The sequence below is a fragment of the Antrostomus carolinensis genome, unplaced genomic scaffold (genome assembly GCF_000700745.2).
Source record: "Antrostomus carolinensis isolate BGI_N321 unplaced genomic scaffold, ASM70074v2 scaffold2653, whole genome shotgun sequence".
NCBI lineage: Eukaryota > Metazoa > Chordata > Aves > Caprimulgiformes > Caprimulgidae > Antrostomus > Antrostomus carolinensis.
The window spans coordinates 57,663-70,127 of record NW_010302974.1 but is presented as its reverse complement, the minus strand read 5'-3'; the positions used below and the strand labels follow the sequence as shown (position 1 = coordinate 70,127).

The following is a 12,465-nucleotide window of genomic DNA, read 5'->3' as shown; positions in this document are numbered from 1 at the left end:
CTCAGCCAAGGATGGGGAAGAGCTGAGGGCTGTGTGGCTCTGGGGGACCGAGCACAGTGAGGTCTGCCTGACCCCAGAGATGACTGCACGCTGTGGTTCTCCCAGCCTGTTTATTTGTCCGGGCATGGAGGCAAAGTGTTCCCGCTATGCAAAGAGCGGGCGGAACGGGCCCGTGGCTTGCATGCCAAGCAGCCACCCATCAAAGCTGGGTTTGTTTGGCCACCAGCCCCCGGCAGAGCCATCGTTCCCGCCCTGCCTCACTTCCCTGCCTTGCTCTCCGGCTCTCTCACCAGGTTAAGCAAGTTGTCCAACTTTGCAATTTCCACCTCGGGGCCCTTCTTAACCTCCTGGCCTTTCTTCGCCTGTAAAGAGAGCAAACCTGTGAGCAGGGAGGACTGCGGGCATGGGGAGGGGTCTGGTGTAGAGAGGGATGCTGGACTGCTGTGTCCCAGATTGCAGCCCTTGGTGGGAGCAGATCCAGAGTGGGATGCACTTGCCTGTCCCTGTGTTTGAAGTCCAAGGGGCCATGAGATGTGTAAAAGCCTCCATGGGCTAGGGCAGGGCAGTAAGGAAGGGTTTGGGTGGGGATGGGAGTGTATCTGCTGATCTGCCATGACACAAACCCTCTTTTGCCCCTCTTCTCACAGCCCTTCTGAGCCCCATGGGACTGGACCGTGCTCTAAACCCCCAGGTTCTCCCCCCAGACCCCAGGGAGGTGCCAGTCATAGAATCATGGAACAGTTTGTCTCGGAAGGACCTTTAAAGGTGATCTGGTCCAATCTCCCAGCAGTGAGCAGAGACATCTTCAACTACATCAGGTTGCTCAGAGCCCCATCCAACCTGACCTTGAGTGTTTCCTGGGATGGGGCTTCTTCCACCTCTCTGGGCAACCTGTGCCAGTGTCTCACCACCTTCATTGTAAAAAATTTCTTCCTGATACCTAGTCTAAGTCTACTATCTTTCAGTTTAAAACCATTTCCCCAAGTCTTTTCACTACAGGCCCTGCTAAAAAGTTTGTTCCCATCCTTCTTATAGCCCCCCCTTTAAGTATTCAAAGTCCTCAATAAGGTCTCCCTGGAGCCTTCTTTTCTCCAGGCTGAACAGCCCCAAAATGCACAATTCCTAGGGGAGTTGCAGTGATGTGGATGTCAAAAACCTCCCCAAAATAGTCCCCCCATACCCATTCCATGCTCCTGGGGAGAGGGAGCCACAGGAGCAGGCATTGGCCCTTTTGCACCCAAATGTGTTTCCCCAGGAGGGCAGGTGGGTGCTGAGAGCCCCCAACCCTGGGGGATAAGGGAACCCCAGGTGGGCTGTTAGCTTGTCCCTGTGGGTCTCTTGCCCCTGGGCACACCCCAAACCTCCCATGGCACAGCATGTCCCTGTGCCTCATTGCACACTGTTGTGTGAACCTCAACACATGCCCCAGCATGAGCAGGGAGTTTAAGCCCTTCCCCAAGCCCCAGAGCACCCATCCCAACCCTCCCAGGGCCTCGCTCCCCAGTGCTACAGCAGACTGCCAGCATCTTGGGAGAAATCACGTAGCACAAGGGAAATAAGCCTGTCTGGTTCAGTCCTCACTTGCTTGGGAGCAGCAGGAGCTTCCAGGTCTGGTGGGAGATATGTCCCTGCTAAGGGTACCAGTGCCACTCAGTGCTTCAGGTAGAGTGTGTCCTCCCTGCTATGGGCTGCAGCATCAGTGCATTGCTCTCGTTGGAGCTCTGGGGCTTTGGGAAAGTGATAATCAGGTTTGGGCTCTCCAGATACATATCATGGCACACGCAAATGCAGCAGAGGACTTTTCCAACCTGCATTCAGCCCACCAAGCCCTCCTGCAGCTCAGCATTCTACCTTGCAGGGCTCCTCCAAAGCAGCATCCACCTAGTTGCTGCATCCTGTCACTCAGTGCTGCCTTCTGCTCACAGCCTTCCCCTTTACCAGCCTGCTAGCTCTTGCTTTGCCTCTGGAACTGGGGGTGGATCCCTGCTCTGAGGCTGTGAAGCTCCTCTGTGCCCAGCATGGCTCTGGGTACCTCAGAAAGCAGATGCCAAGCACAGGCGAGCAAGAGGGCTGGTACCCAGTCTGACAGGCAGGCTCAGGAGAGGCGGCAGCAGGTCCCCAACACAGTGGCACAGCAAGTGGGAACATCACAAACCAGGCTTGGAGACAGCCCAAGGAAAGCTGCTGTGCTGGCTCCTGGCATCCCCAAAGCATGGCCACTCCATGGGGATGCTCTTGGGAGGCCAAGGGAGCAGCGCACAGCATCTGAGCAAGGAGGCCACTTGCTTTCTTCTCTCCCTGCTTAGGAAAAATCAATTGTCCTCCCGCTGAATCAGCTCCTCTAATGGCCCTGGGTGCAGCAATTACAAACACGCACCTTTCCTTCAGTGCTGGAAAGAAACGCTGGGGCACAGCAAAGAGAAAGCGGTAGGGCTGCAGGGATCTTGCTATGTGTCTCCAACGAATGTGGTCATCGCTGAAGGCGCTGACTGCTGGGAAATAGGTCCCCAGAGGATCCCTGGGCTGCTCCCTTGTCCCAGCCCAGCACAACCCTGACAGAGCAGAGGCTTCCTTGGCTGCCAGAAGGCACAGCTGGGATGAAAGCTGCCCTGGGTAGGGGAATGGGGACATTTTGAAACCCCTCTGCTTCCAAGAAGACAGCCCTGCTCCTTGCTCAAGTGCTGGGATAAGCCAGGGTTGTTTTTATTTACCAAGTCCATCGATTGCATGCCGGAATGGAGCTGGTTTTTATTAACACTGCTTAGTGAGCAACGCCCTTTGTGGCTCTGGTCCGGGCATTAGGAGCGATGTTTGTACTAACAGCCCACGTCACAGCCGAGCATCTCTCTGAGTGAGAGCGTTGGGATAAACACAGCTGCTCGGGGTATTTCGGGACTTCGCTATTTCTGTGGAAAAGCTGCTTTGCTATCTGATGATGTTCAAAACACTCCCTTTGGCACCCTGTGTCACATGCAGCACCATACACAGGTCATTGGGACAGGCTAAAGGGGCAACTGCTTTGCTCAGTCAGGAAAAGGAGATGATGAAGCCATCTCCCACCAACTTAATTCCCTTCCAAGCCCTTCATTATCCCCACTGGCAGGGTTCAGGGACGGTCCCTAACTGATGCCCTCCAGGTAGTAACACCAGGTCGATGGGAACTGTGTCTGAGCCTTGCTGAAGTCACCAGCCACAGGCAAGGCTCAGTTCCTAGTTGCTGAGCTGTCCCTAAAACCTTGACTTTCACAGTCTCAGCTCCTTTGGTGCTTCTGAGCAAGCTGCAACAAAGCCACACGCAAGCCTGTAATGAGCCGTAACCGAACCAGAGCCCCAATTTAACGCCACATAACCAGGCAAGCAAGATGACACAGGGAAGGAAAATTACAATGTCCTTTTGGGGGCACTGGAATGGAAAGTTTCCCTTTATTCCTCCATCTGCTTTTCCCGGGGCGGCTGTGTATGTGAGCTGGCTGTGCCACTGCAGGCTGTCTGACAGCACCACCACGGCATCCGCCTGGATGCACGCAGCAGCTTCCTACAAATCCAGGGGCTTTGCCTGTGTCAGGCCTCTGAGGAACAGCCCTTCTTGGAGCAGAGCTGCTGGAATTTCCCAGAGCACACGTGATGAAGGGAAGCATCACCTCCGTGCACAGCTGCCAACAGGCTCTCCCTCCCGTCACATGCCATGGCCAGCTGTGGAAAGGGGCTTTGCCACCCGGCATGTAGCTGAGCCTGTCCTCTGCCTGCATCCCTGCTTACACCACATCCATGGGGCTCATCACGAGCTGAGAGGGAGCCGGGGCAGAGCATCCACCCCACAGAGCTGACAGATGCAGAGCTGAGCTTACATGGGAGGTCTGCCCCCGAGGAGCTCATTGAACGGATACCGGAGCTGCTCACAGCAGTGTTTTCATTGATTTTATCATCAGCAGTTCCCAGTAGAAGAGCAAAATGCTGTTGGCTGAAATGGTGATGAGGGATGCATCAAGAAAGCTCATGTCAGGGGCAGAAAAGGCTTTGCAAGGGGATGGTCTCTGCCCTGTTGAAAGGGCATGACCTCTGAGAGGTGAGCTGTGGAACAGAACAGACCTCCTACGTGTCCCCATGCTGATGTGTTCATGGCCAAGTCCCCCACTGCCCTCACACTCCCTTTGCCTTATCCCCAGGCTGTGCTCTGGCTCTCCAGGCAGGGAAACCGAGGCCTGGGGCTCCTGGCCTTATTGGCAGAGGGGACACAACTGCTGCAGGACCCTTGATGGTCCTCTCAGTCACAAAGGTGAGAACTGACACTGGAAGCATGGGGTGTAAAATGACTGAGGTGGAGCTCCAGGGGTGAGGGCAGGGAAGGACACGGACCAGGATGAGGACTGGCTATTTGAAGACCCCAGATCCATTGCCCTGGGAGCCCTAGCCCCAGATCTTCCCACACTGACACATACTGAACTCTACATCCAGGATATGGGAGTCATTTAAACTGGATTCCCTGTGTCTTGGCTGATGCCTTCATTCCCTTGCTGAACAGTAAACCGCTGAGTTAATAAAACTCTCCCATAAAAGCCTTGATGCTGGTGCTTTGCAGCATCCTTTTTTTTTTCCCATTGGTGGAATAATCATAAAACATCTGCTGTAGGGTTTTGATTAAACAAAGCAAAACATGTTTATGTTTTAAAGTAGCAAGGAAGTCAGCCATGCTGGCATGAACATAGACAGGAAAGTCCCCAGAATTTCCCCGGGAGCAGAGAGGACCCTTCCCCTTGCTGAGTCCTGGCCAAGGGGAATAGGCCTGGCTCTACCCTGCTGCTGTCATGACAGAGTGTCCCAGTCCCTGCCATTCCTGTCAGGATGGGATTTCTGGGCACAGCTGTGCTGGGACAGGATCTGGCCATGTTACAAACCAGCCCAGTGAGCTAGGACATCAGCTTCCCACGCAAAAGGAGTTCAAGCTTTTACAGACTGATTTTGAAGTGAGTGAGAAGCTCCAAGAAGCCATCAACAAAGCTGTCCAAAACTCCTACCCTTATTATCCTCGGTGGGAAGGGGCATACAGCCTGATAGGACTTCAGAGGTAAATTGCTTCTGGAGAAGATGTTTTCTTGTTCTTTCTGCTCTGCTTAGGGGTAGGTCAAGGAGACAACTCTAGAGTAAGGGCTCTTCCCTTAGAAAACATACCAGCGATAGGTCAAGAAAATTAAATGAATGAAAGCAAAGAAGAGACTTCCCTGGAACACTCTGTTACAAGGAAACCCAAACTCCTTCATGAACTCAGCAAAATTTTCCTCACTGGCTGCCTGAGCCAGCAACCAAACATGCATCAACAAAGGTGTGGGATACAACCTGCAGCCCTGAAGCCTTCCAAAACCTACCCTGTCATGGTCCTATTGCAACCAGATGCTGTTATATTGTGGGTAAAGCTGAGAGTTACGCTGAGCCGGGGATGATGTCTGTGCCAGGACCACTTTTGGGCTCTCAAGAAGCCCATTTCATAGAGCAGCAACGTGCTTATCAACCATGGAGAGCCTTGAGTCACAGTCACAGCCTGCTTTGACAGCATTGCTCCTGGCCCATGGAAGGATTAGCTGACAGACTGGAGATAAGGATTTAGGCTTATTTTGCTACTGTTTGGAAATAAATGACGCAGGAAATGTTCTGCTTGCAGAAAAGCCCAGGGGATGGTTGGGGCGTTCAGGCATCAGCAACCGCACAGGATCATTGGCCTCAAAGATGCTCATCCCTCCAGCTTCATCTGAAACCTCTTCTTTTCAGGGCAAGCACCTCTCCTTGCTCTAACTCACATATTTGACTCAGAGATCTCTGCTAGCACCTGCATCAGACCATGCCAAAGCTTAGCAGAGCAGACAGGCCTTGTGGCCCCAGGTCACCTGCCCTTGCTTGCTGGAAGTCCCCAGTGAAGCCATTGGAGCCAGCAAAGATACAGTGTTGGGACCAGCTTGTGGCTCAGCAGCATGCATCTGCCAGTAAAGGTGTGGGACCAAAGGTCAGAGATATCTGACAGGCAGGAGATGCCAATAAAATTGGATCAGACCTGGAAAGGGGCTGGGAGTATAACTGTGAATAAACCAGAGGAATTGGGTGACATGCAGAGGATGTGGGCAGGGATCACCTGTACCTGAATGGTGGATACCTACTTGCAACACACCACACGTGCTTGCAAACATCCATGGGAGAGGGGAGAGATCATTTGATGGGAAGGACAGGCTCTGCAGCAGCAGAGAGCTAATAGCAGGGTCAAACCTTCATCCACAGCCACAAGGGAGGACAGCCATCACCCCACACCCTTGCTCACCCTCCTTGCAGTGTTCTTTGGCCAAGCAAAAGACATGCACACAGGGAAGCCAAACCCTTACCCATGTTTTTTTGGCAGCCTCCAGCAAAAGCTGTGGAGGAGTTTGGCTTTTGCTTTCGTGCTGATCTCTACTGACCCTCAGCAAGGAGCTCAGGAAATACTAAGCAGTGAGCCTCTTAAACAGGTTGTGGCAAGTTGTGCTAACAGGATTTAATGAAGCATTGAGAGTGCCCTCTGAAAGCACTTGTGAGCTGGCCTGATCCAGCTGTATACCCTGGCTGAGCACGGGAGGCTGCTAAACTTTATAGCCCATCTCACAGTGACTGCAGTGCAGAGCCTGCCTGGTCTCACCGAACCTGGGCACAGGGGAGCATGAGGAGGGTGCTGGTGGGCACCGTGGGGTGCAGGTCAGGCAAGACCAGGCTTACCTAAGGGCTGAGAAAAGCTTAGCACCAGGATCTTCTGCTTGGGCTGCCAACAAAGTGATTTGGCTTCCAGCCATGCTGTATTTTCCCTGTTCTTGCTAATTCCAGAGCCATGAGCAATGTTTCTGATAGGCCACTAATTTAACCATCTCAATCCAGCCGTTAAGAAGACCACGTGTAGCAGCCATGCATGAAAATTTCAGTGAGCAAGGCCAAGCTGAGCACAGACAGAGCCTGTGGTGGTCACCACAGCTCCTCTGAACTGTGCATTAGAATGACTTGTTAACTCCTTCTGAATTTATCCAAGTACCAGATGCAGAAACCCACCAAAACCATTGAAAAAAGTTCAACCTCTGCCTTTCCTGTATCTGACACTTATGGGTTCAAAACAGGGATGTGGTCACATCCTCAGTTCATGTACCACCAAAAAAAAATATCTTTAAAGTAAAGGATAAGTTTTAAAGTTATCAAAAGACATCATGGTTTGAAACAGGCCAAATGAGCAAATACCCTTAACTCTTCCCTGGACAGTTGCTGTGATTAGGAAGCATCAGCAACAGGCTCTCCGCTCCTTCAGGAGGTCACACTGGGTTTTGCCAGCCCTGGAAACAATTTGGCCACAATCTAACTATGAGCAATTGTGTGTGTGTGTGAGAGATGGAGAACAGCTTCGCCTTTGGGCATCATTACCCTCGGTCACTGAGACAAGCCAACAGCAGCCGCCTCGAACAGAGCAGCTTGATGAGATGATAAATTCCTCACAAGGTGCATGGAAAAGATTTTCAGTCATATCAGTTCACAGATTTAGTGCTAAGCACTGAGAAAAATCATTGCCTGCTCAGTGTACAAGATAATTACTCTTCCCTGACCTGCAGAGTCTTCATAAAAGGGCTGAAGTGGAGTAAAAAGCCCAAAAGCTTTTGCCTCCAGCCCAGGGGGTCCTGGTGGTGCAAACCACCGTTGGGCTAGGAACAAAGGGATGGGATGCTTTTTCCTTCACCTCCCCAGGGGACAAACAGAGCATCCTCCACTGTCCTCAAACGCTGGATCCAGCCTGGCTTGGTTCAGACTTTCTGAAGTGCCGTCTGGCTCTTCCGGATGGGATGGATTACTTTAATTAGCTCTTAGCACCGCTCCCTGGGAAGCCCTGTTACCCAAACAGCCCATGTGCTGCCTGTTATAACGGCATCAGCTGGAAAGGCTGTTGGGGGCCTAATGATTTCGCTGTGGGTTCTCTCAGAACCAAGCAGTGGGGAGGAACTGAGAAGTGGGGTTTAGTTGAGATTGTCCATACAAACCACTAGATAGGTGATACCTTGGCTTCTAGCTTGACTGTTCAGCCTGGAAAAAGAGAAGGCTCCGTGGAGATCTTATAGCGGCCTCCCAGTACCTGAAGGGGCTACAAGAAAGCTGGGAAAGGACTTTTCATAAGGGCAGTTAATGACAAAACAAGGGGAAATGGGTGTTAGCTGAAAGAGGGGAGGTTTAGATTAGATATTAGGAAGAAATTCTTCACTGTGAGGGTGGTCAGACACTGGAACAGGTTGCCCAGAGAAGCTGTGGATGCCCCCTCCCTGGAAGTGTTTAAGGCCAGGCTTGATGAGGCTTTGAGCAACCTGATCTAGTGGAAGATGTCCCTGCTGATGGCAGGAGGGGTGGAACTGGACGATCTTTAAGGTCCCTTCCAATCCAAACCATTCTATGACTTCAAATACTGCTGCAATTCTAGTGAAACGCAGACACCAAACCTCAATGCAACCTAAAAATGCCGAGGCTTCCCTAGCTCTTGTGCCTACCACGAGAAGCCATATCTGCAGCACCTCTTTACTTGGGCTGTCAGCCCTGCAGTGAGAGGCTCAGGCAGACACAGCACCCATGGGCATGTACATCAAACCCATCCAAAGGGGCAAAATCAAGGAGCTGCCCTGTGGTGCACAGGGACCCCACCAATCTTAAGCTTCAGCCCTTGATGCCATCTGGCAGGTAGCGCTGTCAGCCACCCAGCAACATCTCTTTATCGCTCAGCATCTCTTATTTTTCTCTTACTTCAGCTTTAGTGTTTTTGCATGACAGCTCAGTAAGCTATTACAGATAGAGTTTAATAAAAGCAACCCAACCCAGATGAGAACATGCAGTAGCTGCAATACATTGGTACTGCTGTTATCTCACAGAGCATAGCATCTCATGCAAGATCATTTGCAGGTGTACAAACAGTGTATTTTAAAAAGTTGCGATTTTTTTCCAATCTCTCTTTCTCTGGCCACCACTGTTAAAATATATATATTCCCTGTAATCACCTTTAAAACTGTCTTTATAAAGTCCAGCTACTGTTTCTCTCTTACCACTGAGCTTTCTTTAAAGCTTTTGTCATGCCATTTTTTTATATAACTCAAAAATATTTGCATATGAAGTATATTGTTGTTTGCTACTAATGTGAGAGTATGTTAATATACTTCACTCTGGATACATACAAGTACACTGGAAACTGAGTTTTCCTATAAATAGACATGAAAATAAATGTTTTCACTCACAGATGCCCATATTTAATAACATTAAATGCCAATGGCATGAAAGATATATTACAACTGATACTGTTCTGCTTACTGAAATAGCTCAGTCTGCAATTTAATGTCAGGCCACAATGCTCTCTCCCTCTCTCCTGCTTTCCATGACTGCACTTGAACTCAGGGACGCTCCAGAAATAGCACCAGATATTTCAGCTGTGTGAACAATTGTGTCATCTCGACAACACGCTCTCGTGTGTAGGTTTCATTTAAATCACAGTGTTACCTGGAGCAGGGCTAGGAGAGGTTAGTCCACTAGTCCACCCTGGTCCATGGTGGGAGCAGCTACTTTTAAATTGCTTCTGACAGATGTTTGTCCAGCACTTGACCCAGTCCTTGGGGTGCCCAGCACAACGTGCCCGGGGCAGTAGATTGTCACGCTCTTACTCCCACCACCTGCATGGCCATTTCTTCTGAAAACCCCCTGGGACAGCACTGCCAACACATCTCCTGGTGATGGCTGCCATCACATCCCTTTCACACACACTGACACCCTTTCCCTAACCCTTTTGCTGCTGTCTTATAACCTCAGAGTGCTTCCTTGCTCACCCACTAGCCTGGGATCTCTTTAGGGGTGCACATCTCTCTGCATCTCCCTGCTTCCAGTCACCACGTTGTCCTTGCTGCTCTCCTGCTCCTCACATCTGTCAAGCCTGGTAACTGCTAAGCAGCATGGCAGGATCAGCTCACGTGTGCTGCTCGCCCCTCTCTTGCCCATGCTCTTCAGTACAATGCCTCTGCTGCAGCAGGGCACCGATAGCAAGTGAGATTTTTTTTTTTCTCTGTTCACCTTCCTGGTTGATTATTCCTACCTCCTTTCCCATCTCCTCCTATTTTTCCTCTGTCCTCACCAAAGTACATCCTGTTTACTTCAGTCTGTGTCTCCCATTTGCCACAAGTTAAATGACTTGCACAGCTTCTCTCCACTTGCTGCACAGGAAACGGCCAGACAAATGATAAATGCCACAGAAACACACCCAGGTCTGGAAACCGCACACGCTATTAGTCTGGACTACGTGGGACGTCACGCTAAATCGCATCAGCTACGACGGAGTTATGCTGCAGCATGCAAATCAGGGCTTAAAAGGGGTCAGCAAGGAGCTGGACGCAGGACAAGCACAGGAAATCCTGCAGCTAGAGATGTTGCTCTTACCCAGGATCCAGCTCTGTTACAGCAGCTGAGAAATCCCTCACCCCAGAGACAGACAAGGCTCAGCTGTAATCCACCACAGTGCCCCTTTGCCCTGGGAGCTCCTGGTTAGTAGCTTTGCTGGTGTCTGACCTGTCCTGAAGACAGACGTGGCACAGGCTGCTTGGTGGAGGATGCTCATTGCTGCCTGTTGGGACATCTCCTCTCCAAGCCTGCACAGCCCGCAGTGACACTGGGGTTGTGTTACATGCTCCCCATTCACGTTCACAGTGACCCAATGGCACTGGACTGTCCATAAGCATCTGAGTAAGAGCTGTACAGAGAAGAAGAGCATTCAAACTGGACCAACTGCAAATGCAAGGCCCAAGGACTGCGTAGCAGCCAGAAGCACAGAGGATAAAACAACACATGGGAAAGCCAGTGATGTGCTGAGAGACAGCTCAGGGAGTTCCCTGAGGAACCTGCACCTCTGGAGCACCTTGCTTCCTTCTGGGAGATGCTTCCAGCAGTGAGCAGATCTGCCCTGACCTGATCAACAACTGCTCTGTTGGAAGCAACCCAAGACAGACTTGAATATCAGCTCCTTGGCACACAGTGATGGGGATGGCGCTGGGGCTGGGGATCCTCCTGTCCCAGCAGCAGACAGATTCCACATGCACCCATGACCTGTCCTACCCGTGTCTCACTCTGGCCCTGCCACCCAGGAATATGGGGTCTCCTGGGTCCTGTTTGCAGACAAATATGAGGTGCACCCTGACTAAACAGCAGATCTAGAGCCTGTGTTCGGGTAAGCTGTCCGGGCAGGAGGCAGCCATTTTAATGATAATCCGGTCTTAAGATGCTGATCTGGCTCCAGCCCAAGTCTTTGTGGTAAGCTCCTTGACATCCTGTTTAGAAAAGCATTATTAAAATTTAATTGCTTCATGCATATATTGCTGTTTTAATTATAACAGAAGCAGAAGAGAGATGCGAGCAGTAATCAATCTCTCTGATGCTAATACATATCTGAAGAAGGAACTGGTCATGGGAAAAGCCAATCCAACATCATCTATGGAAACCAGAGGGTTATATTGCCAGTGACTGTCCATGCTGCCAACAGCACAGTCACAGTGTGGCCAGGGGTGGCCTCCCTAAACTGCTCTTTGCTTTGAGCCACTGACCAGGAGGTTGCACCTGAATTAATTTTACATGTTTGCTGCTGTGCCTCTGTTGTGCCAAAATGTAATTACTTCAGTGTCATACACCAGTTAAACCCATCTGCTCAGCTGGCTCCTGAAACTAATGGAGCTTCTTTGCAACAGAGTATTGCAAAACAAAGGCAGGTTGTGAAGAAAACAATGTAGAAGTCAATAGGTCCTGAAGGTAAGCACTTCCCAAGGTAATCTCGCCATTGCTCAGCAAGTCCCATCAGCACTAAAGATGGAACAAGGTTAACCAGCAGCTGACAGCTTCAGCAGTACCGTGGCCAAGCTGGCAGCAGCAGCTACCTGAAAACTGATTGCCAGATTTAAGGACTAGCAGGATCCTGTTAGCAGAGGTTAACTGAAACTGATGCACATGCCTAACACTACAGTGGACAAATCTGCTACATTAAGAGAGCCACGGTGGTAAGAAGCCTGTCCCCTCACTGAAGCTGAAAGCCTCCATGTAACAGCAAACACAGTCTGATCCTCACTCCTCTCTCTGTGTTGCTGGAGATGGGACAGAGGGAAATGGCTGGGGCAATGCTGCCAGGCAAGCAGCTAGCAGCTTGTCCTGGAGGGCCCTTGGAGGAGGCATCTCCTTGGTGGAGATGGCAGAGATCTTGCCACATCTGGATACCACTTGTGACTGCAGGTTCCCCCAAGTGTGGTCAGATCATCGTCTCAGTAGGGGTCATAGAATCATAGAATAGTATAGGTTGGAAGCGACCTTAAAGATCATCCTGTTCCAACCCCCCTGCCATCAGCAGGGACACCTTCCACTAGACCAGGTTGCTCAAAGCCTCATCCAACCTGGCCTTCAACACTTCCAGGGAGGAGC

General features: G+C 50.9%; 1 protein-coding gene across 1 annotated transcript in view; it reads right to left on the bottom strand.

Moving 5' to 3' along the window:
• Nucleotides 1-257: 257 nt before the first annotated feature.
• DNAI1 (dynein axonemal intermediate chain 1) overlaps nt 258-12,465 on the bottom strand; it is a gene marked incomplete at its 5' end in the record, with an annotated part of 59,649 nt that continues 47,441 nt past the window's right edge. Inside the window, one exon of the mRNA XM_010163925.1 lies at nt 258-362. Within this exon, the coding sequence (XP_010162227.1) occupies nt 258-362 (105 nt within the window). The remainder of the gene's footprint in view (nt 363-12,465) is intronic.